This window comes from Eutrigla gurnardus (genome assembly GCF_963514095.1).
Source record: "Eutrigla gurnardus genome assembly, chromosome: 2".
NCBI lineage: Eukaryota > Metazoa > Chordata > Actinopteri > Perciformes > Triglidae > Eutrigla > Eutrigla gurnardus.
The window spans coordinates 2,718,356-2,741,164 of NC_139916.1; the positions used below are offsets into that span (position 1 = coordinate 2,718,356).

Here is a 22,809-nt window from a genome sequence, read left to right on the forward strand (position 1 = left end):
GAGTGTGTTCAATAAGCCCAATTAGAGGGCGCCTTTCTGCTAATAACCCCAATGTAATATATTTATTTATGTCTATAAAAGACCACCTCCTTTCTTTGGCTTTTGACACCATGTAGGATGTTGACTTTATGTGTATACGTGCATATTTTTTCCTTGTGCGGGCAGTGCATTTTATTTTATTTTATTACTTTATCTTTCTATTGTGTACTAAATATTTTGATTGTGCTTCTATTGTGTTATCTATTTATTGTGTTTTATCTTGTTGTGCAGCACTTTGGAAAACCTTGTGTTGGATTGGATAAAAGATATAGAATGTTTTTTGTATATGAAATGGGTTTGTTTAGATATTTCTGTTTTATATATATATATATATAAAATATATAAAATGAACTAAAGCTCATGAAGCGACATTTAACTACCAATCTGAAACTCTAATTTAATTGTTGTATATATATATATATACAACAATTAAATTAGAGTTTCAGATTGGTAGTTAAATGTCGCTTCATGAGCTTTAGTTCATTTTTGTGAGAAAATGGATCCTTTCTTCTTCTTTCTTTTTTTTTTCAGCTGAGGATTTCTAATTTTGGAATGAGATTTCTTTCAATATCATTATGTTCACAACAGTTAAATACTCCGGCTGATTTCCCAGGCAGATTAAACCGGGGGCTAAAAGAACTGGGAGTCTCCACGGAAGAGGCTCTTGTGTCCGGGATTAAGCTTGGATGTAAATCAGAGAAACCAGCTGACATAGACAGAGCTGTCAAATCATTAATGTGTGTGTGTGTGTGTGTGTGTGTGTGTGTGTGTGTGTGTGTGTGTGTGTGTGTGTGTGTGTGTGTGCGCGCGCGCGCGCGTGTGTGTGTGTGTGTGTGTGTGTGTGTGTGTGTGTGTGTGTGCGCGCGCGCGCGCGCGTGTGTGTGTGTGTGTGTGTGTGTGTGTGTGTGTGTGTGTGTGTGTGTGTGTGTGTGTGTGCGCGTGTGTGTGTGTGTGTGGCAGTTCCATGACCTCCTGTCCCAGACCACGTCCCCCCTCAGTCAGATGGATCCCTACACCAGTCGCTCCATGGACATGCTCCTGCCCTTGACCGAGCCGGAGCGGCGGCGGCGAGGAGTCGACCAGGACTGTAGCGTTTCCCTGCGTTCGTACAGCGAGAGGCCGCGCTCTGTCGTGAGTTCCATCGTTTATTTCTTTCTTCTACATCGTCTTCCCGGGGACAAAAAAACACCAAACGTACTTTCAGCGAGCTACCGGCTGAATAATGGAGGAGGAGGATGCCTCTGCAAAGATGGATGTGTCAGGGTGTCTTGTCACAATGTTGTTGCCGGGTTGTAGTCACAGTTCAAAGATGCAGAGCCATTCTGCAAAAACTAAACTGGTCTGGTTGGATTGTTAGTGGGCGGAGCCAAAGAAGCACAGCAGTTCCAATGAAGCATCATCATCACCGACACTGACTGATCATGTTCTCATGTGCCTCCCTGAATTTTAAGAAAATGATCTAAGATCAAATGTTCCTAAAGGTCAAACTACGACACAGAACCTTGTTTCTGAGTCAGAGGGAGTCTGAGGAGGAGAGTCCACAAATATGTGAAATGTTAACGACTGCACCGCCTGGAGTCCATTATCTGTTTTTTAAATTATATTTCTCAATTCTTAGGAAAGGCCTTATAATAAAGTATGCAGACTTCAGTTGCCTTCATGCTAATATTCTAGTCTAATGAGCACAAAAGTACCTTAATTCTTCTGTGGCGTTCACCAACCAATGCTTTTTTTTTTTTTGCATCTCTGCAGGACAGACAGAGTGAACGACACAAAGACTCTCGTTTAAATCTCCGGCCGCCGAGCCAGTCGGCCACCTACGCCACGGTGTCCGCCTGGCATCACCAGCCTGAGAAACTCATCATGGACTCCTGCGGGTACGAGGCAACCGTAAGTCACTTTTCTTTTTACCGTCTGAGACGTCCCCTACTGTTGGAATAGATCAACGGGGATCTTTGATTTAAGTCGAGCGTGTTTTCTGATTCTCCACTAGTACCTAGGATCAATGATCATCAGGGATCTACGAGGGATCGAGTCCACACAAGATGCCTGTGCTAAAATTAGGGTAAGTAATTCTTCTAATTCAATTTGCTTTCACATTGATTTAAAAAATCCATGAAATAAATGATCAAATCAAAATGACAGGGTTATAGAATAATTACCAAACCCTTATTATTTCTGTTATACGTTTGGTGAGTGAATTGTTGTGCTATATTTACTCTCACTCTTTTTTTTTTGTTGCTATTGCAGAAATCAAAGGATTCAAGAAAGGGTCCGGTTGTTATACTGTCCATTACCTATAGAGGGGTCAAGTTCATCGACGCAGCCACGAAGGTAACGGGGAAATACATTGGTTTGTCTCGATTCGCCTCATCTCTGGTTGGTTTCAAGTACTCACCTCCTTCCTTCCTTCCTTCCCTCCTTCCTTCCTTCCTGCCTTGCTTCCTCCATCAGACTATCGTCGCCGAGCACGAGATCAGGAACATCTCGTGTGCCGCCCAAGACCCGGACGACCTCTGCACTTTTGCTTACATCACCAAGGATCTGAAGAGCGGCCACCACTTCTGTCACGTCTTCAGCACTGTGGAAGTGGTGAGTAATACGACAAAACAATGAATGAACCAATCACCTGTTCAGCCGTGTGCTTGATTAAACAGGCTTTGCAGCTTTAAATATAAGCATATCGTGTGAGCGTAATAGTTCATTTTAAATCTTCATGTAATTCTGTAATGATTTAGCAGTTGTCCTTTGTGGGATGTCCGGTCTCCCACGGTTAATCCGCCGTGCAGCATCCTGCAGACATCATTTCCCTGATTGACTCATCGAACGGCTTGATTGAAGCTCCGCTCCCGCTGCGCGTGGCATTTCCATGTGCAGGCACAGATTATGTTGTAATTTGCGTCTCAGGTTTCCACAAAAGGTCGAAGAAGATTTTTTTGTCTCGTGGACCACCGCGGAGCCCCCCGGGATGACTGCGGGGGGCAGAAACTGTTTTAACTGAATTGCTCCGATAAAAGTTTTCACAATTCTGAGCCTTATTTGTATTCAGCACGACGAAATATGCTGAAATATGCATGATATTCAAACAAGAGGCATCAGCCAGTTATAGAAAGTAATAATCCAAACATGAATTGATTTCATCCGTCCATCATCTGTTTGCAAAACAAAGTGTAATTCTGAACAAAAAGTCGGTAATCATTGACAGTTAGACAGTAGATTTTGTAAAAAATGAAGACCTAAATCAAAAATGTTAAATTATTATATTTTATTATTATTAACTCAGAATCAGAAAGGAATTAATTGCGTACTTCTGTTGGTTTTCATACACACAATAATTAAGGTTCTGCAGTCAAGAACATAAAAATGACCATAAATGAAAAAAAATGACACTATGTCGCCATATATACACCGTTTAACAATAATTTGTTCATTTGTAATGCACACAAGCTGTTTCTCTTAAGGTTGATGATCAGTTTAAATCTATTATGAAAACAAAAGCTGTTTGATTTTTTAGTTTTTCTGAATCATCAAGATCTTCCTTCATGTTTCACACAGACGCAGACCTACGAGATCATCCTCACCCTGGGGCAGGCGTTCGAGGTGGCCTATCAGATGGCGATGCAGGCGAGGGCGAGACACTACGTCCCGCCCACGACCTCTCTGACCTCAGAGGTCATCGAGACCAAAACCAGCCGTCCCGTGTCTCAGTCGTGGAGCAGCATGCGGCGATCAGCAGTGAGTACCGCCCGACAACTCTTTCAAGAGAAACGTGTTCAACGAGGGTTGAATTTGCTCTGCTTGGTAAAATGACAGCGGGGGGTTGGGGGGGTGAAACACGTCATTGTATGATCATGATTCAGAAAAGGTACACAGACCTCGTGACCCACTTTCCTCCCCGCCGCTGCTGAATCCCCAGCGGACCACCCACCAAAGGAAGATCTGCCTGAGCGTGTAGTAGAAAGTGATGACTCATCACTTTCATCTCGCCCACCTCTAAACTCTGAAACGGCGAGATATTTCTTTTCCTTTTTTTTTTGTGCATATGCGAAACATGATGAATGAATATTTTTATCTGTTGCTCACAGGCGGGGGGTTTTTATGAAGACTTTTTTCTCTTTTTTCTGAGGGGGCTCAGCCCTGCAGGTTGCTGCCTCTCTTATTGATCGAGTGAGTTGCGTAAGCGTTCACGTACACGCTCTGATGCATTGACCTCTCAGGCTGCGTATAACGAGCGCTCGGTGATCAATGTTACCTGAGAGAGCCGGGGAGCACGGACGCTTAATGCAGAGACACAAATCACTTTGTTTTTACTACCTGCCCGTAAGGATAATATACGGAGTAATCAAAGAGCTGCATAATGAGTCTGGCTGCTTGTTTAAGTTTTAAAACGACAGGAGGGGGGAACAGACTCCTATCTGCTGCAATTGGTTTTAATGTGTTTTATGGCTCTGTGAATGTGAACGCTGGCGAGTCGGGTTTAAACACAGTTTGCAGGGATAATGGTGGCAGATTTACCACTCAAGAATTATTTTGTAATATTTGAAACAACATGGTTTCAGACGGAGGCAGACTAAAATATAGGCTTCTCATTTCGAGCTCATTAAGCTTAACGTTAGCCTAGAGCCCTATGAAATCCGTTTTAACTTTTAACCAGATGGAGTTTTATTTTCTCCCCAACTTCTGGGTTTTCCGTTTCGATTTTTCTAAATTCTGTGTTTTACAATTTTATTTTTCCCCTCATCAAATGGTCTAATCGTGTGGTTAATGAATCACGATTCAGAAATGGAATGAAGAAACATCCTGGTTGACAAATTCTACGAAATTCCGCGTTTTACAGTTTATTCCTTTTTCATTGTTAAATTCTAGTAGACTAGCAGACTAGTAGACTAGACTAGTAGACTAGTAGCAGACTAGTAGACTAGACTAGTAGACTAGACTAGCAGACTAGTAGCAGACTAGTTGTCATGTTGGTTGTTTAGAGGACAATAACATCTCATTTAATGTGATGAACAAGTGACATAATAAGTAGACTGAATACTGACCATTGGATTGATACAAAGATGGAGTTTACCACAGCTGGAAGGTGCTGGAAAAGTACCTTAAATGCTTGTAAAGTGCTTGAATTTGACTCTGGAAAAGGTGTAGGAACCCTGGAAGAATCTAAAAAACCAACACACATGTTTATAACCTGCCCTTCTTTAGCCTTTAAACAGGTGAAGTGCTTTCCTTCTCTGTCCATTCAAACTGCTGCTCCCTGTGTGCTCTCTCGTTTCTTTAACATGTCTTTGTTCTTGTCTTTTTGGTCCTCCTTCCTCCCAGGGTGCCCCTCTGCTCGAATGCCGGTGCTGTCACTGTCACACGTGTACCACCCACCGTCCTTCCTTCCTCCCGTTGCACTCTGTTAGCCCTGGAGTCCAGGTCCTTCTCTTTCCTTTTCCTCTATTCAGCCTGTGATCACACACACACATCTGCTTACACACCTCCCCCTCTTGGTTTGGTTTCTTTACGTCGGTGGTGCCGCGTTGGTGCACGTCGTCTCCTCCTTTTTTTGTGGTTTTCTTGATATTTCAACCATTGAAGTTTTCCCTCATCCCGTTACTTTCCCCATCTGTCATCTTCATCTTCACATCGACAGATGTAAGGTTCGGGCTCAGCTCCGTGTTTCAGGGTGATTTCAGGGAAGAGAGGCTGTGATTTCCTCCTCTAGATGCACGTCTGTGAGGACCGTTGTGTGTCAGTGTGTCAGGGAGGGCTTGGAAACGAGGTTGAAGATTTCTGTTTCGTGGTTTTAAGCTCCCTTTCCATTCTTGTTTATCTAAGACATGTTCAACTGAAGGTGAAGGATTTTTTTTCATTAAATATGTATTGAAATCGAACATACATCATTTTTTTCTTTAAATAAAAACAAATAATAATAATGAATATAAATAAATAATAATGACACAATTATTTATATATATATATATATATATATATATATATATATATATATATATATATATATATGTATATATATAAATAATATACATATACATATACCACCCACACATACACATGCAGAGGTTTTTTTAGATTTTGAATACCTATATCTTTTTAGATTGTCAGACCATTTCTAGTGCGTGTAGTGACTCAGCATTAATCAGCACGTGTGTGTTTTGACTGCTCATCCGGTTTGCTGTTGCTGCGTGCGGCGGCCGACTGTACTTCCTGTCAGACGTCATCCATGTTGTGGATTTAGCGTCTGTGATTATCACGTGATCACCGGACTGTACCTCTAATCCACATGCACGAGTGTGTGTGTGTGTGTGTGTGTGTGTGTGTGTGTGTGTGTGTGTGAGAGCCGAGGACTTGTCAGTGTGGCGCTGTGGCCTCCTCTGCCGCCCCCCGTCTCACGCCCTCCTCTCGTCCCTCCTCCCTCCCTCCCCCCGGCAGATCGACCCCCTGGAGATGGAGGCAGACATGCAGTCCCTGGGCAGCACCACCTGGCTCTTGGACCAGCGGGACTCCCACAGGCGCCCCGTCAGCACCAAGTACGAGACCACCATATTCTGAGGCCCCCGGATTACCCACAGCCGCCGCCCCCTCTTTCTGCACCCCCCCTCGTACTCCCCCTCCCCCCCTTTGCATCCGGTTCCTTATTTAGCTCACACACATTTCTACATTGCGAGCCCCGTGCCTTCTCACTGTGATGGTATAGCATCCCTCAGGGCGGCCTACTCCTGCACCCTCCTCTGCCCCGCCCAGCGACCCAATCCGACCTCTTGACCCGCCATGACAAACACTCCCACGGATCCCCCCCGCCTCCCCCCGACTCCCCCCGGCAGCCTCCCTCGCCTGTCGCTGCTGCAGCCGACAGCGGAGCCCTGGAACGGATGATCCTGGACTGATCTCATTTTTTTACAGTGGCCCCCCGCTCAACCAAACTGCCTCTTCCTCCTCATCCTCCTCCTCCTCTTCAACTTGCATCTGCCTCCGAATCCCCTGATAGCTCCCAGAGGTTGCACCTTTATTCTTCTTCTTCATCTTTTAAGCCATTATTTAAATTGATTCTCTGCAGGCAAAACAAGCATGTTCATTTTTTTTTATTTTGACTTTTGGATTCATTTTATAATATTGAGAAAACGCAACATGTGTTATACATTAAGGGTGTGTTCATCTGTTAGAGGGAAAAGTTCAGTGTTTTAGGAAAGGCACTTATATTTTTAGTTAGATGTAGAATATTAATACCACTGTCTGTACGGTAAATATGAAAAAATAGTCGGGTACCCTTTTGAATCAGCAATTTGTCATTTTTCTGTTTAAGTTTATCACGGGTTTAACAAATCAGATACATGGGTTTTTTGGTTTCTACCTTCGGGCAGAAGGCTATAGTGTCGCTATCGGTTTCCAGTCTGTGTTAACCGGTGAGCGTCGTCCAGAACTTTTCCTTTTATATTGTACAGCTCGAAGGTTTAATTTGTAAAATAAGTTATGTTCTTTTATACATCACTTTTTATTTAAAAAATCTGAATTGTTTGGTTGTTTTGCATCAAGACAGTTATATATATTTTATATATATACATATTTTTTTTCTTTCTCCATCTTTAGCCTGTCCTGTCTTACCAGGCATCTACCACTGTGAGGCGCTATGAGGAGGCTGCTTTTGCTAGCATGGGATTCAAGACGGACAATTAAATCAATTAAAGACAAAAAAACCCACATCGTGCAGAAAACAACCCATCATTTTTCCTTTTTTCCTTTTTTTACGCATTTGTACAATACTCATAACAACAGGATGGATCTGGTTGAGAATCTATCATTGATGTCTGAACTCGAGCGGAAACCGAGAACTGAACCCGCTCACACACACACACACACACACACGCACACACACACACACACACACACACACATGAGGACTACTTTCCTACATGTTACCGAGGACAACAGCCTTACCATTTTGGTTATCTACTCTACTAAAAGCCACGCCTCCCCCTGACCTCCCTGAAAACCACCACCACCCAACAACTGCACGCCCCCCCCCCCCTCCCCCCCCCCCCGCTTCTAAAAGACTAAGAAAAAAAAGAAAAGAACTCCGGCGTGTTAAATGGACTGTGACTGGCTGGGAGATGTAGTTCTTAACGATGGTCCAGTCCAGATGAGAGTCTTGGCTCTGGCCTTCGTACCTCCCTGTCTGCCGTCTCTCAGCATTCATTGTAGCAACGAGAGATTGCTCATCACAGCATCTTCTTGTCAATTAAAAAAAACAAACAAACACTGTGTTAAAGCAGCACTATCCCTTTTAATACCTTTTTTTTCTTACGATGCAAAGAGGAAATTAGTGCATTTTGTGATACTTTTTGATAGACGGGGCTGATTGAAGTACTTTGTGGAAAAAGCGATTGAGAACATTGATACAACCTGAGGCAAAAAAAAAAAAAAAAGAAATACCACCAACCTAAATTACACAAGCATATTTAGTGTTTACTGACAACAACAAATCCTCAACATGATTTAATTTGACTCGTATATTAATGAGCCTGGAGCACACATTTGGTGCACGCGTCCCCTCCCAACATAGCATCTTATTATCACGATTACATGGTAGGTATCCATGCTGTTTCACACCAATTTAGAATTAGCTACAGTACATGCAAAGTGTGTCACTTGAAAAAAAAAAAACGGCAATGAAAAGATGTAATTTCACTACATTAAAAGAGCCAAAATCTTAAGTGTTGCACTGGTTTCGTGTTAATGCGGATGGATTTGTTATGCTGAGAACATGAGTTTTGTTTTGTTTTTAAATAAGATTTTCCTTCCTGCACTGTGACTCAGAAACGCTGGTCGTCGAGGCGACACACATCCGTGGCTCCTCCCCCTCCCGCTGTGTGCGTGCTTGTTGCCTTGTTTCTTGTCTGTCCTCATCGGGGGAGTTTTGGACTGTTGCTATTACATCACCGTCCGCTGTGTGTGTGTGTGTGCTGCGGGAGGTGTGTGTGTGTGTGTGTCTGTGTGTGTGTGTGTGTGTGTGTGTGGAGCCTTGGCAGTTAACGATGCAGCCGGTTTGTGTGCGGTACCGTGGCTGTGTCATCGCCACTCTGTTCTGACTGTTAGCTTCCACTGACGATGCATGTTGGCAGTGAGGTTTTTGTTTGTTTGTTTGTTGTGTTTTCGTTGTCCCCCTTGGATGCACTTTGGCCTGAGCAGTCTCTGTTTGTACCGTTAGCAGTGTGTCTCGTCTCTTCTCGCTCATCTTGCCATTTGCTTTCTGTTTTCCCTCCCTCCCTCCTCTCTCATCGTCGTCATCTCCCCCTCCCGACATCATCATCTTGTGAGTCACCAAGACAACCTGCTCTTTAGTAATGGATGCATAATATTTATATAAAAAAGCATTACACATTAATGAGCAGCAGCTATTTAAAAGAAAAAAAAGAAGCAAGTTTTGGTGGCATGATTTGTTCTGGGGCTGTGCATGTTAGCGGTCTGTTTTAACATTGGTGTTTTCCCCTGTGTAGCTCACCCCGGCGTTCAAGTTCCCGGATACCAAGCTGTGAGTTGAAGGGGAGCTGAAGATGAGAGAGAGTGTTGAGGTAGAAAAGAGAGGGAGAAAGAGAGAGGGAGAAATGAGAGGTAAGCCTTGTGCAACATGCAGGGCCAACCGGCACTACACTGACATTTAGATTTCACTGTGTACCCCCCTCCCCCGATCCTCCACCACCCCGATATGAGTCCCAACACACGGACTTAAAGGTAACCTGTTGTCCCACATCACCGACTAAACGACACCTGTATCACTGCTATCTTGAGAGAGAGAGACAGGTCAGAAAGGGGTCAAGTCGTTTTCTTGGTGACTTTATGATCCTGTTATGTTTAGAGCACCGTGGACCATTAATGAACATTTCTATTGATTCAGGTCTATTGGAGGTTCTATCTGTGGGAAACAGAAATGTAAGTGTAGAGAGAAAGAACTGTACCAGCATACAATGCTTTGCCCATGTTTGTGGACAGAGTGTGGTTTGTCAATGAAAATGTGATACTGTTTCAAACTTCAAAGCAATATTATATTAATGAAAAATTAAATAATACAATGACGAAAGAATCCCTCTCCAGTCTGTTGTCAGAACTGATTTTTGTTTTATGGTTAAAAATAAAAACGTAGAAATGTTACACCAGCTGCAAGAACTAAAGTGACAAATACAACGATGGCGGAGGGCTGGGCAATTTGGCCTCAAATCAAATCTTGATTTTTATTTTTTTTTTCAAACTAATGGACAATTTTCAATGTCAATGTCAATTTATTTATATAGCGCATTTACAGACAGCTTAGCCGCACCAAAGTTTCAATTTAAACCTAGAGGTTTTGGTTTATCTCTAAACAAACTTAAAAGACCAAGGCAACATTTAAATACATATTTTCTTTAATAACACAATAAAATGAATGAGATTAACAAGTAGTCTAGGCCTATATGAACAAGCACCACTTGGCTGTAGAAAGCAGGGATTCAAATAAATGAGTTTCTAAATAGGTGCAGTAATAAATCCATAAGATAGCTAAACTAAAGGTAATTTGGTTTAATAAAGAGTTAAGAGTTAACAGTAAGGTAAACTGTGGACAAATAGAGACTGCCTTTATTCTTGTTTGTGTAATTTGATTCACTGCATGTGTCTCTCAGTGTCACCTGGGAGAGCCGGAAGAGCCGAGGAGGGGCGGGGCTTAAGGAGGAGTGGCAGGAAGACTCGAGGGGGAAGAGAGAGGAGAGATAGGATTTTGCGGTTCAGCCGTTTCACAAACCGTAGGAAAGTAAAAATGCAAATTAATCAATTAAATAAAAACATCGCCCAGCCCTACGACAGTGTAACGATATCGTACAACTATAGCGTCGGGCGTTTCCCCCGCTGTAGAGATTAGTGGATGGTGGAACTAATAATAATAACAACGAGTGATTAGCCACGTTTTTTTTATTTTACATCTAATGAAATTGGTCTTTTTAAGGTGATCTTTAAAAAACTTTATGATGGTATTTTCAGAAAAAACTCTCCACCATAAAAAATAAACAATCCAAAAATGTATGACAATTATATTTGTTTAAACTTTTGTATACAGTACAGTATTTTCTTGTGCCGTATGATGTGTGCAAGGAAATGTGATATTTCTAGCTGCCTGGATTAATAAATGAACACGCCCTTTTAGAAGTTTTATGGTGCTGCAGACTGGATATACTTGGATTCATAATGTTAAAGGAGAATTCTGCAGATACCTTCAAAACAGCATTAGGTGTTCCACTCGGCGGCGTTAAAGGGCCACACTAGTTTGGTTTTGCGTGTTTAACTAATTTTATCAATACAGAATTAACATAACAAATAATATCACAACTTTTTAGAATCTTTAAATATACTGTGGCTAGCATTCAAAATGTAATAGATTTATTTTCGTACAGTATGAAAAAATGCTAGCTCACTTATTGAACCAGCTTGAGTCATGAAAACACAAAAAATTACAGTTTTTTTCAAGAGTAGTGCTCCATTTAAGCTTTGAATTTTGTTTGTGATAATAAACTTATAACATTCGTAATAACTATAGGCCTCCACCTCCCACTTATCTCAACCGAAGGGGAAACACTTGGAGTATGTTTTTGGTTTATAACAAACAAAACAAAGAAACAAACTGAAGTTTTTGGTAAGAAATACATAAACCTCCGTAAACGAAGACAAACTGGCTTTTATTTACAAACTCTTTGGTTAACGTTTTTTTCCTGAACAATCTTGTCTCCTGTTGTAACTCTTTTCGTTCTCACTATGAACTATTTGTAACGATTGTTTCACAACAACCTGCTTTGATTTCCCAAATGTTTTACTCTTGTCTTAAATATATCCATTCACTGTATTAATACTTGAAACGAGTTCCAAGTGGCAACTTGTATTAAGGTCGTGAGTGTGAGTCCTCCCGGGTCTCGTCCTCCCCCCTGGTCTCGGCCTCCCCCCGGTCTCGGCCTCCCCCCGGGCTCGGCCTCCCCCCGTGGGAGCAGCAGCTTCCGGAGGACGGGGGCGTAGAAGGGACCAAGGCCCGAAGTGGAGAATTCCCCCAAAGGCCGCCCCCCAGCTGGGCTAAGTCTGCGCTCACCGGGCCCGAGGGGGAGCGGGCCGCTCTGGACTGCTTTTAGCGGGTCTGCCCTGCAGCGTGGCCTGGAGGAAGATCTGTACCCGTTCTCCTGTGTTTGATGGAGAGAGAGGAAGATGAGGGGGAGGGAGGGGAGTCGAACACATCCACGTGGACATGTGATGAAGTGATGTGAACGGCATGTCCTCTCCTCAGATTAAAACATATATGATATATATATATATATATACACCGCATCATTCTGTGACTGCTCAGATATCCATTTGTTTCATGTCCATCATCCTCGTTCCTGCGTTGCTGCTTTTCTTTGTCACGTATGAAAGCAAGCTATATATTTTTGGGGGGTTTGGACTGTTGGTTCTAAAAAACAATTAAAAAAGTCAATAAAATAATGTGTAGATAGTAAACAATAATGTTCTTGTAGAGTTAAAAGAGATGCATCCCCAGCTAACATATATTAAAACTACGCCTCAAAATGAATACCATCACTCTCTTTTCTCTCCATACTCTGAAGCCTGATGTGTGTGTTCATAACGTTTCCCTCGGCCGGTGGTGGATCATGGAGGAGGTCCGGTCTCCGGCTGACCTCCGAGTGTACTTCCACAGCTCAGAGTTTTGTCCTGTCAGCAGATCCTGGATCTCCCGAGGCATCGCTGCGTCTCCCTGGCCCGTCACGCCGTCACTCACCAGCTGCAGCACCTCCTACAGGTCCCCTGCTGCACCACAAACCAGCAATGTGTTTTAATCACATTAATCCATTAATAACGAGTCCTGGGACTCATGAACGTTGGTAAATAAGGGCCTTTATAACATATCGGGGGTTAGATTAAATAACGGTGATTGAGGATGAAGAAGCTGCTGTTCCATGTACCCGGTCATCACGGCGAGGCTTCTCTGGAACAGAAAGAATGAGGTTAGCTAGATCCGTTCTGACAAGCTCGTCGCCGCCTGTCGCCTCCATCGCTCTCCTCCTCCAGCGTACCTGTTCCCCGTGACAGGCAGGACATGCATCACCAAATCCTTCCTCTTACCTGGTGTGACCGACTGCCTGAGTTTACCCACAATCCCCTGCAGGGAGAAAACAGCTCCAATAAAACTGTGATTTATTCATTTTTTAAATCATGTGAAATATATGAAAACTAGTCATCAAGTGAGCAGCGTGGTCTCACCAGCTGAAAGTAATGAATAAAAGTGATAAATCGGAATTGGAAGCTAGAAGAAATTGCTATGTTTGAAACACACTAATATAATGTATATAATATACAATTTAGTGTTATAAAGTAGACGTGGGACGATACAAAAACGATATCCCGATAATTATAAAAATATACTTAAAATTCTTAAATGGCACTAAAACATGCTGGTTTCATCTCACATTTTGTTAATAAAAAAATAATTTTGCAAGATAATCTTCAATAAGATGATCATTAATCAGAAGGTCACCCTGCATAAATAAATAGCTCTATTGTTCACTAGTCTACCATGTTAGTAACGATATTTAAGATTTTCATGAAATAATGAAAATAAACCACCATCACTTAGTGTTTTTTTTTATCTCGATACGCGATAAAATCCTATCTTGTCCCATCTCTTATTAATAACATGAGGTTAAAAACAATCAGGGGTAAAGTCTTGTAGGATATAGGCTTTAGTTGGCTTCTTTTCTTTTTTTTAAAGAACTGATGAATAGATTTGTTTGGCACATTTGCAAGGAACGATCCATTACTCCTTTAAAAAACTCAGTTTCTGTAGTTTGGGGGGAAAACATTAATGTTTATGGCTTTTTTGCTTCACTCTCAGCATATGCACCAAGATGATGATAATTACCTTTTTTTTTTAAATACTCGACACCTTCGTCCATAAAAGCAAAAATATTGCTGGTAGAAAGAGAACATATAGGCTGCTGTCCTACTTATGAACCACGGCGATTAATTTACTAACAAGATGTATTTTGGCGGACGCTCGTCTTTTAGAGAAAACTCAGGACGTTGGGGTCAGAGGTCACTGATTGGCTGTCCAGCTCTTCACTCAATATATGAGAAGCTGGGAAATGTCAGGACGGCGCTTCAGAGCGACGCGGGTCAAAATCAGTCTAATTGAAAAGAATAAATTTAACAGCCACAAAGTCACCTCCGTCATCCATCACTCTGCTGCAGCACTCACTTACACACCCGTCCTCACCCGGCTGCTGGTCCAGGACCTCCTGGAACTGGTCCCTCCCGTACTGGACGACATACTGCAGGAGGCAGGGCTTCAGGATCTGGACGGTGAGGTCATCATCAGCCTCAAGACGCAGAAGATCTCCCTGAGGAAAGATTACCGATGAATGACACTTCTCCAGAGTCGGTGCTTAACAGGAAGAAGAAGAAGCAGCAAAGGGACCAAGAGGACGACACACGCACGCACACACACACACACACACACACACACACACACACACAGTGTGTTAACCTGTCCCTCATGTCAGGAGCTCCACAGGGTCCTGGACGGGTGCACATAGAGACTCCATGGTAGTCGATGATGAATCCTGCCGGTCTGTGGAGATCCAGAGCTCCGTGATGGACCAGGTCCAGCACCTCGTCCAGATCTCTGAGATATCAGTCTGCCGTGACCTGTCTGTCTCTCTCGGTCTCTGACCTGTCTGTCTCTCTGACTGGGCAGCAGCAGCAGAGACTGAAGGATCTAAAAGATCCGTAACTCCATCAAACGAAAATTATAATCCCAAGTAGAGCTCGATGGGCAAAACAACAGGTTGATATATAACATTCTGCTTAAAATATAGATTTTGGTGTTAGTGTTGCCAATATGTAACAAATAAAAACAGCAATGAATGAGCGTATTCCCCATAAATGTCTTTGGCTCGTTACTGAATGTGGAAGAATTTGGAAATTGACCCTGTGTATAATTCCTTTACTATAAAAAAAAAAAAACTGTCTTTTATTTGTGATAATTGTGCGTTTTGTTTGTACCCAACCTTGATGTATTTGTTTTATGCTGCCCTCTTGGCCAGGTCTCTATTGGAAATTAGATTTTTAAATCTCAATGAGACTTTTACCTGGTTAGATAAAGGTTTAATAAACCAAAATTTAATAATTAAAATTATCTTTACTCATTACACCAATGGAAAATGTATCATATCACTATCTTCACAATGTAGTTATGGTGTTGTTTCTTGCTGTATATGAATGTGAACAGATTTATCATTAATTACGTCAGTTGTTTCACCAATATTTTCTTAATATTAATGTTAATCTGTATTTTGTTTATGTTCCTCTGAATAGCAGACGAGAAGGCAAGGTTGCACATCGTTTCATTTGTCCACTCGGTTTAGATGTTTAAAGATCAAGGGGTCAGGGGTCTCAGCGGACCCTCTTCCTCTCCTACTAATACCTCTGATTTGATTCCAAACACACTTACAGTCTTGACTTCGTGCTTCCTCTTCCAGATCCGTCAGACTGGATAATGAGGAGGTGGATGGGCTCCCTCACACACACACAAACACACACACTCAGATGATTAAAGCAGGCCACGGTGGTAATGATTTAATTACTAATGCCCCCCGAACGTGCCTGAACACAATAACTGCCATAATGAAGCTTCACACCTGCGGGAGAGTCAAGTTCTTCCAGGCAGGGAAGGTGAGCAGGGGGGTCGTCAGAGACCTGGTCTCTCTTGATTTGGCATTTCGGTAAAAAAAAGTCTAGACATTTAAATGACTCAGTTACTCAACAGAATTTGGTGAAATCGGTCACAATGTGTACCATGAAATAATTAGGGGCTATTAGTAGATTATATATACATATATATATATATTATAACAGAGGGGTTTCTGATGTGCCTTTACTTGTGTTACTTGTGATAATTTAATGAATTGACTCTCAAATCAATCACAGCGCATATAAAACTACTACTTCCGTTTTCCGCCTTTCACAATAAGAGCCCTAAACGCAGGGGTGTAACCTGCTCACCTGAAGGGAACTTAAACTCAGTTGGATTTGACGGCCAAATACCTAAATTAACAGCTTTAATAATGAAATAACGCACACTTAATATCCATACATTTTGAACAAAGGAGCTTTGAGCAGCAGTTTGCCGCGCTTTGAAGCTCTCGAAGGCGCGCGCGGCATGAAAGCACTGTTTTTGCTGCTCGATGCTACATGCTAGATATAGTTGGCTAACGCTACGTGGATGCTGGATAAAGTAACAGCCGATCTTTCGTCACTTCTCTCGAGTCTACAAGCAGGAACGGATAGTCTCCACCGAACAGCGCCACTGAAAGTACGTAAGTTAACGCTAAGGAAGGCACCGGCCAACATGACTCAGCGAGGCTAGGCTAGGCTAGGCTAGGTGTCCAAGTCCGTTCCCCATTAAATAGCTTTTATCATGTTAACATGATAACCTGTACTTCATCTCTGTGTGTCCTTCTAGCTAGCTAACGCTACTAGTTTCCATTACGTTGCTGATTATAACTGCCCCAGGTTAGCTTAAACACTGTTTGGACTGTTAGCATTGCTATCTGCGGCTCAGCGGCCATGTTGAGAGCCCTGTAGAGGCAATCCCCAGCCTACTGAATCGTAAACATGCCCTGAATTGAAAATGTAATATTCAACTAAACATTATTTAATAATAACATTATGGATGGTAAAACTATCCCAGGAGCGGGTCGGGATTGTTGTCCTGGGTCCCAGGAGCGGGTCGGGATTGTTGTCCTGGGTCCCAGGAGCGGGTTGGGATTGTGGTCCTTGGTCCCAGGAGTGGGTCAGGATTGTTGCACATCCTCTTGTTGTGCAGGGTAAAGGGAACTTGAACGACACCCCCGGGTGTTGGTGGGTGATGTCTTCATGACTACCTTGCCTAATGTTAAAATCAGTTCCGTTTCTCACCGTGACGATGCAAACTGGGTGTCTGACGCAGCCGCGTCATTGCAGGTGTATTGATGAGGATTCATTGCAAGCATGTCACCTGTTGCATGTCGTTCACTTGGACACGCTGACGTTAAATCCAACTCTCCTTCACCTCCCTAGATCCAACAAGCAGTGAGCAGTTGTCGACGGCAACACATCTGGGGGGGTCGAGCCCCGAACGGCCATGGCTTCCAGGATACCAGGATGGCAACCGGAAGAAGCCGTGCCAAGGTCTGTCAAAGTGTGTGGATTCTGTTACACGGCATAGTTGTTGCCAGGTTTTTTAAGATATTCGCCCCGTGAAGTGGGTTCAAAGTTTGTGGGCTTTAGCCTCGTTAAATGTCTTGGCTTGCTTCCATGAAATCTTGTTATATTGTGTATCGATTCTTTGTAAGACTTGAGCACAACACTGGAGCACTAAGTGGGGAAAGAATTCAGACTGCTCTCCGCCCCCAAAAACTTCAATACCCAACAATAACTCAACCAAAAAAATGGATTTTAGGTTTTTGTTTTCTTGCCAAGCAAGACCTTTAACTGCTAGATTGAAAATGACTTTGTTGCACATAGACTTAGAGGCAGAACTGTATTGCAAATCATTTATAATTGCAAAATGTTGTGTAACAAACTGTTTTGATAAATACAAGCATTTGACAAAGCCTTATCTAAAAAAGTTGACCTTCCATCACAGCCACAAAACACAAATATATATGAACATATTTCATTAGAAAAAAAAAAACATTTAAAAAAACAACTCCCGGGCCATGATATTTATACATTTGCATATTTCAAAAATATTGAACACCATTAAATTTCTGTTTTTAAAATAACATGGATAACTTAAAAAAACAGCTTCATCCTTAGGTTCAGTATTTCTCCTTAATCAAGCTGCTATGTACATATAACCTTGTTTGCATTGCTGCACAAATGCTGCTCTCACTTGAGGTGATCATAACATTAAAGCAAATACAAAAGGAAAATAAGTGCCAAAAGTCAGAGCCACACACCCGAATTGTTCCTCAGATAACTTAAGCGTCCTCCTATGTGACCGAGACAAGAAATCAATGTCATATTTTAGTAAATCATTTTGAAAAAGCGGTGAAAAATGTTTGTCAATGGTTCAAAAATACAGGAGAAAAGCTGTGGTTCCCTGTGAAAGGGAGATCAATGTCACCTCTGCGTTATCGGTTTCTCTGCATTCAAGCTTTGTATTCGAGAGCTGCAAGTCTTATTGTGAGAAAAGGCAAAGGAGCATCTACTGAATAAAAATGAGAAAATGAATTCATGCAATCTTCCGACCGCAGCCACACGCACAAAGAGAAATGAGTCTTTCATTGACGCACTAACAAACCTGTACAAAAAGCCCCATCTCTAATAATATAAGAATAATAATTAATTCAGACTTCACTCACGTTAGTCTCAATGCCTTAATTCAGTAAGGACTGTGCTGCAGTATGACCTCACCCTGACACAACTGAAGCTGGAGAGGAGTTTTGAAATCCGAGACCTCATTTACACCTGCTATTATCAAGGAACCTGGATGTGTTATCTGGTTAATGGCATTTAACAAGGACCTTTGCATCCTCACTTGGTGCTGATTAGCTTTCTTGTTATCACAAGTCTGCCCTCATTATGATGAGATCTTAAAGATGCACAGCTTGGGACATACTTATTTGCACCTCTTCAAAGCCCTGGTGGTCTTTAAAGCGCCACTATAAACCAGCCAGACCACATCCGAATCAGATCCGGTGGACCGAATAACGATTCAGACCTACTGTTAACATGCCCTGTTTTCCAGATACAACTTGCATGTTAACATCAGGTGTAAAAATATACGGTCATTTAATGTGCGGATCAACATTCTTTAATATACAGCACAGATCTTACTGTCGGTGCATGTAAACTTCTAGTGCTCGAGCTGCATCTTCAATAAAACCACCATCGCTCCTGTGAATGCCAAAAGCCTGACTGAGCAGATGCAGGAGAATATGAGTGCCAGTCCAGTAGTGGGGAGAAGGCCAGGTCATAGTGCAGTCAGTCTGTGCTGTCAGTGCTACCGTATAGATTTAATAATTATGGATAACTAACGCCATCATTTACTTTCAACACTCTGCTCTCCTCTCACACACACTTACAAACACACAAATAAAAATAGATGATGCACGAAACACGCACCGACACTCTTCTCTGCTAAGAGTCTTTGAGCATGTTGATGCGTGCGAAAATCTTGAGTGCAGGTCCCAGTTTAATGTTCATGGTGCTCATGAGGTGGTCTTCCTTTAACAAGAGCAAGGCCTGTCCGTCGATCTCCTGAGAGCGAAACTCGTCTGCAATCTCCTGACATCCTGCATGAACGAGCAGAGGAAGAAGTCAGACACCAAAAACAGGATTCATTCAAGCAACAGAGTCTGAATTTAGGGTTCTACTCCTCTGACCTGGCAGTGAACGGATGAACTCGTAAACTTCTTCCACATTCCACTTGGTGGGGTCGTTGGGTAAGAAGCGCTGACAGGGCGAAGGCGCATCTCTGACCGTACAGCCCTCCTGGTCCGAGGCCCTGCTCGGGTGCCGGTGGACGGGGGCCTGAGCCGGGGCCGCAACGGGAGCCAGGGGTCCCGAGCTGGCTGCCGACAGTGGGGACGCCGGCTCCTCGTAGCTGGACATGTCCGAACACGGGCTGGACTCCTCCTGACTCGGCTGCGAGGGATGCGGCGAGGATACAGACCCGCCTCCAGTCTGCTGCAGCGAGGGGGGCAGCTTCTGAAAAGTAGAACGGTTGGCCGTCAAGACTCGGCATTTCGGGAATCGCCGTCGGGACATTGTGCTTGACACGGCAGAGATTTAAAGGGGTAATAAGTACGATTTATACTGTTCGACAGCTTCAAATGAGTGTAATACACCTGCAGGCGTTTAATAGGTTGTTTAAATCGATATCAGTGCCTCGACAATTACTTTGTCTAGTACTGAACCCTCCGGATGATAAAACTTCATGGTCCAAACTTGAAACAAAAGCTGGAGTATTAAGTCAATCCTCCAGGCGTTACATAACTCAAATGACTTTGGCTATAAAACCTTAAAATATGCATTTTTCAGTATTATTTTCCAATGTCATCCAGACTAATTGTCTCTATTGTAAAACTGTAACTTTATTCTGTCACTAAAAGTTTCAGCAATTAAAGGGAGGTGAAATGGGTCATAGGATATTGAGAAATACTAGAGTAGGCTTAACAAACAAACAAAAAAGGCAAATCCAGATGATTTTGATGTCAACATAACGTGTGCATATATGCAGAAAGTCCTCTTAATACTCTGTCACGTTAAATGGTGACCATAGAGAAGTTAATGACCCGTTAAAGACGGAGGGAGATCATTTGGCACCGTGTGTGTGTGTGTGTGTGTGTGTGTGTGTGTGTGTGTGTGTGTGTGTGTGTGTGTGTGTGTGTGTGTGTGTGTGTGTGTGTGTGTGTGTGTGTGTGTGTACCTGCTTCTTTGCCTCTATGGCGGAGCGGCCCGGAGATCTTCTGCGCCAGCGATTGGTCGGTTTACTCCTCTCTGGACGGAATAAGCCTATCCGCTTCGTACAGCCCACGTTGTACCTGTCCACAAGAGGTTTTCGCTGTTAGAGCTTGACCTTTTTCAGACAACAGAACAGGAGGAGTAGAAATATGAAAACCTAAACAAAGTTGACTTGCCTCTTTGCACAAACCATGGAGCAGAATCTTTTGGAGCCTTTGAACGTGTAGGCAAAGTCGACCCAGCCGCAGTATTCACACGTCAGCTTGGGTTCCTGCTCTTTTTCTGGAACAGAAAAACAACACTAAATTTAGTTTTTTTCTCTTTGCTCCACTTGTGTGTTGTTTGGGGTTTCGTCTCACCTGGCTGGTTCATGTCCTCGGGTTCAGAGTCGGTGTTTGCTGCGTTGCTGACGGGGGTTTTGTCGGGGTCTGAGGAGAGCTGATGATCCAGTTTCTTTGGGCTGTCGATGAGAAGCGGCAGACGCTCCACCTGTCGACAGCAAGGAAATATTTACTCATCTATCAGTATGAATCTGTCATGCTGCAGAAATAGCAAACAACATGAAAAGACCATAATTATACCATCATTTTGACAAATTGCACAACTACAGCATTATGTGAAATTACTACTTTCAGCGTCAACAGTAACCAATTAATAATCGGTCTTCTTGTTACAGTATCGATGAGATGAAACGAGGCGAATGCCGGCACATGGATGAGAATAATAGCCGTTTAAGGCTGACTTTGACTATTAAACTACAACTGCAGATGTTGTTGGCAAAGTATGAATGTGCATTAAATAGTGCTGACACAATTTGGCAACCAGCAGAGAAATTAATCTGAAACAATTGCGATAAGTGAGTCATTAAATCAGCCACAAATATGGGGGGGGGGGGGGGGGGGGAGTAATGCTTCTAGCGTATCCAATGTGAAGACGTTTAATGTAATACAATATGATTTGTAATTTTTGATCCTCAGGATTTTGGACTGTTGGTCAGATAAAAAAAAAATTGGCTCTCAGAACATGCAAATGTTAGTATAGAATAAACAACTAATCCATTAACAGAAATATAACAAAAAATCAATATTAAATTAATATTTAGAAAGGCCTTAAAACCTTTCTTAAAAAATACTACTTACTAAACCTTGTGCGTTTTAATTGTGTTTTACTCTGTAGCACTTTGGGATTGTTTTTAACGATAAAAAGTAAGTTTACAAATAACATTTATTATTATTATTAGTTATTAACCCTAGTTGAAAGTACCATATCAATGTAGAGTCTGCAATCTTTCATACTGTATAACAGTATGAATTCCTTGTGCTTGTTAAGGCCTTGATACTGTACATGCTGATATTGGATACTGAACATTTACACCAAGTGTCCAGTAGGAGGCAGTGAGCCCCAAGGCTAGACATAAGAGAGCACATGTCAGTGTGTTGCACCTGAACAAAAGGCTGCTCAGTCTCACATTTAGCTGTTTTTTGTTGAAGGGGGGGGGGGGGGGGGGGGGGAGCTACAGATGTCAACCAGTAAGGATTCACCGGATAAACAATATAATCACATCCCTTATAAGGGAGGTGACGAAGATTAAAGAAGGGTTTTTTTTTTACGCCTGGAGATAATTGAGAGACTGCAGCTCATTACACACACACACCTCCATTCATCCGTACTCCCTCGACCTCACGTAAATGAATCACACAGAAGCAGCGAGCTGTCAGCAGCCGTAGTAACAGCTCCCTGCAGGCGAGTACACCAGAGAGAGGGGGGTGTGTTTGTCTCGCTGCTAGTAACGCCGGCATCGAGCCACTCACCAGGACGGGGAACGGCTCGGCTCCCTCCTGGATGACGAAGCCCTCGATGACGTGCGTGAGGACCTGGGGCTTGACGATGGCCTGGGGCGGCTTGTTCTCGCCGTTCTGTGGCGTGCTGCCCGTCACGGTGGGCGCCTCGCTCTCGTGTCCCGAGGTCATGGCGGGAGGCGGGGTCCCAGGTGCAGCACTCGGCCTCTTGGTTGAGCCCCCTCCTGCTGAGCAGAAAATACAAAATACATAAAAAATACCATGCAGTCAATGAGCTGGTCACTGGCAGATGGTGTTGGGATGAAATTGAAGTGCATTCGTTCATTGTTTCTGACATTTTTCAAGCAAAAAAAAAAGCCAAATGTTCTCTTTACTTCTCAGATGTGAATGTTTCATGCTTTTCTGTGTCATATGTGATTTTAGAGTGAATATTTTGGGGGTTTTGGACTGTTGCTAG

General features: G+C 42.9%; 2 protein-coding genes and 1 pseudogene across 6 annotated transcripts in view; 1 reads left to right on the forward strand and 2 right to left on the reverse strand.

The window, feature by feature from the left end:
* The window catches only part of anks1ab (ankyrin repeat and sterile alpha motif domain containing 1Ab), a 36,857-nt gene extending 27,003 nt beyond the window's left edge, over positions 1-9,854 (forward strand). Inside the window, exons 7-15 of one of the 2 annotated variants that reach the window (XM_084033620.1) lie at positions 1,000-1,170; positions 1,792-1,929; positions 2,033-2,104; positions 2,290-2,373; positions 2,494-2,631; positions 3,595-3,774; positions 5,359-5,457; positions 6,472-6,569; positions 9,534-9,854. In XM_084033620.1, the coding sequence (XP_083889746.1) occupies positions 1,000-1,170; positions 1,792-1,929; positions 2,033-2,104; positions 2,290-2,373; positions 2,494-2,631; positions 3,595-3,774; positions 5,359-5,457; positions 6,472-6,569; positions 9,534-9,588 (1,035 nt within the window). In that variant the 3' untranslated portion in view covers positions 9,589-9,854. The remainder of the gene's footprint in view (positions 1-999; positions 1,171-1,791; positions 1,930-2,032; positions 2,105-2,289; positions 2,374-2,493; positions 2,632-3,594; positions 3,775-5,358; positions 5,458-6,471; positions 6,570-9,533) is intronic. The other variant, XM_084033621.1, reaches the window with a different exon arrangement.
* A 1,815-nt stretch (positions 9,855-11,669) lies between these two features.
* Positions 11,670-17,084, reverse strand: LOC311027318 (annotated as a pseudogene). The gene is made up of 6 exons: positions 17,020-17,084; positions 14,613-14,725; positions 14,304-14,441; positions 13,119-13,204; positions 12,824-12,852; positions 11,670-12,323 (listed from the first exon to the last, which is right to left on the reverse strand). The product of its transcript is annotated as an uncharacterized misc_RNA (transcript).
* Positions 17,085-17,622: 538 nt separating this feature from the next.
* The window catches only part of phc2b (polyhomeotic homolog 2b), a 32,158-nt gene continuing 26,971 nt past the window's right edge, over positions 17,623-22,809 (reverse strand). For 2 of the 3 annotated variants that reach the window (XM_084033393.1, XM_084033392.1), the window contains exons 10-15: positions 22,365-22,579; positions 20,913-21,042; positions 20,730-20,835; positions 20,519-20,633; positions 19,473-19,797; positions 17,623-19,382 (exon numbers count right to left, since the gene is read on the reverse strand). In XM_084033393.1, the coding sequence (XP_083889519.1) occupies positions 19,228-19,382; positions 19,473-19,797; positions 20,519-20,633; positions 20,730-20,835; positions 20,913-21,042; positions 22,365-22,579 (1,046 nt within the window). In that variant the 3' untranslated portion in view covers positions 17,623-19,227. The remainder of the gene's footprint in view (positions 19,383-19,472; positions 19,798-20,518; positions 20,634-20,729; positions 20,836-20,912; positions 21,043-22,364; positions 22,580-22,809) is intronic. The other variant, XM_084033394.1, reaches the window with a different exon arrangement.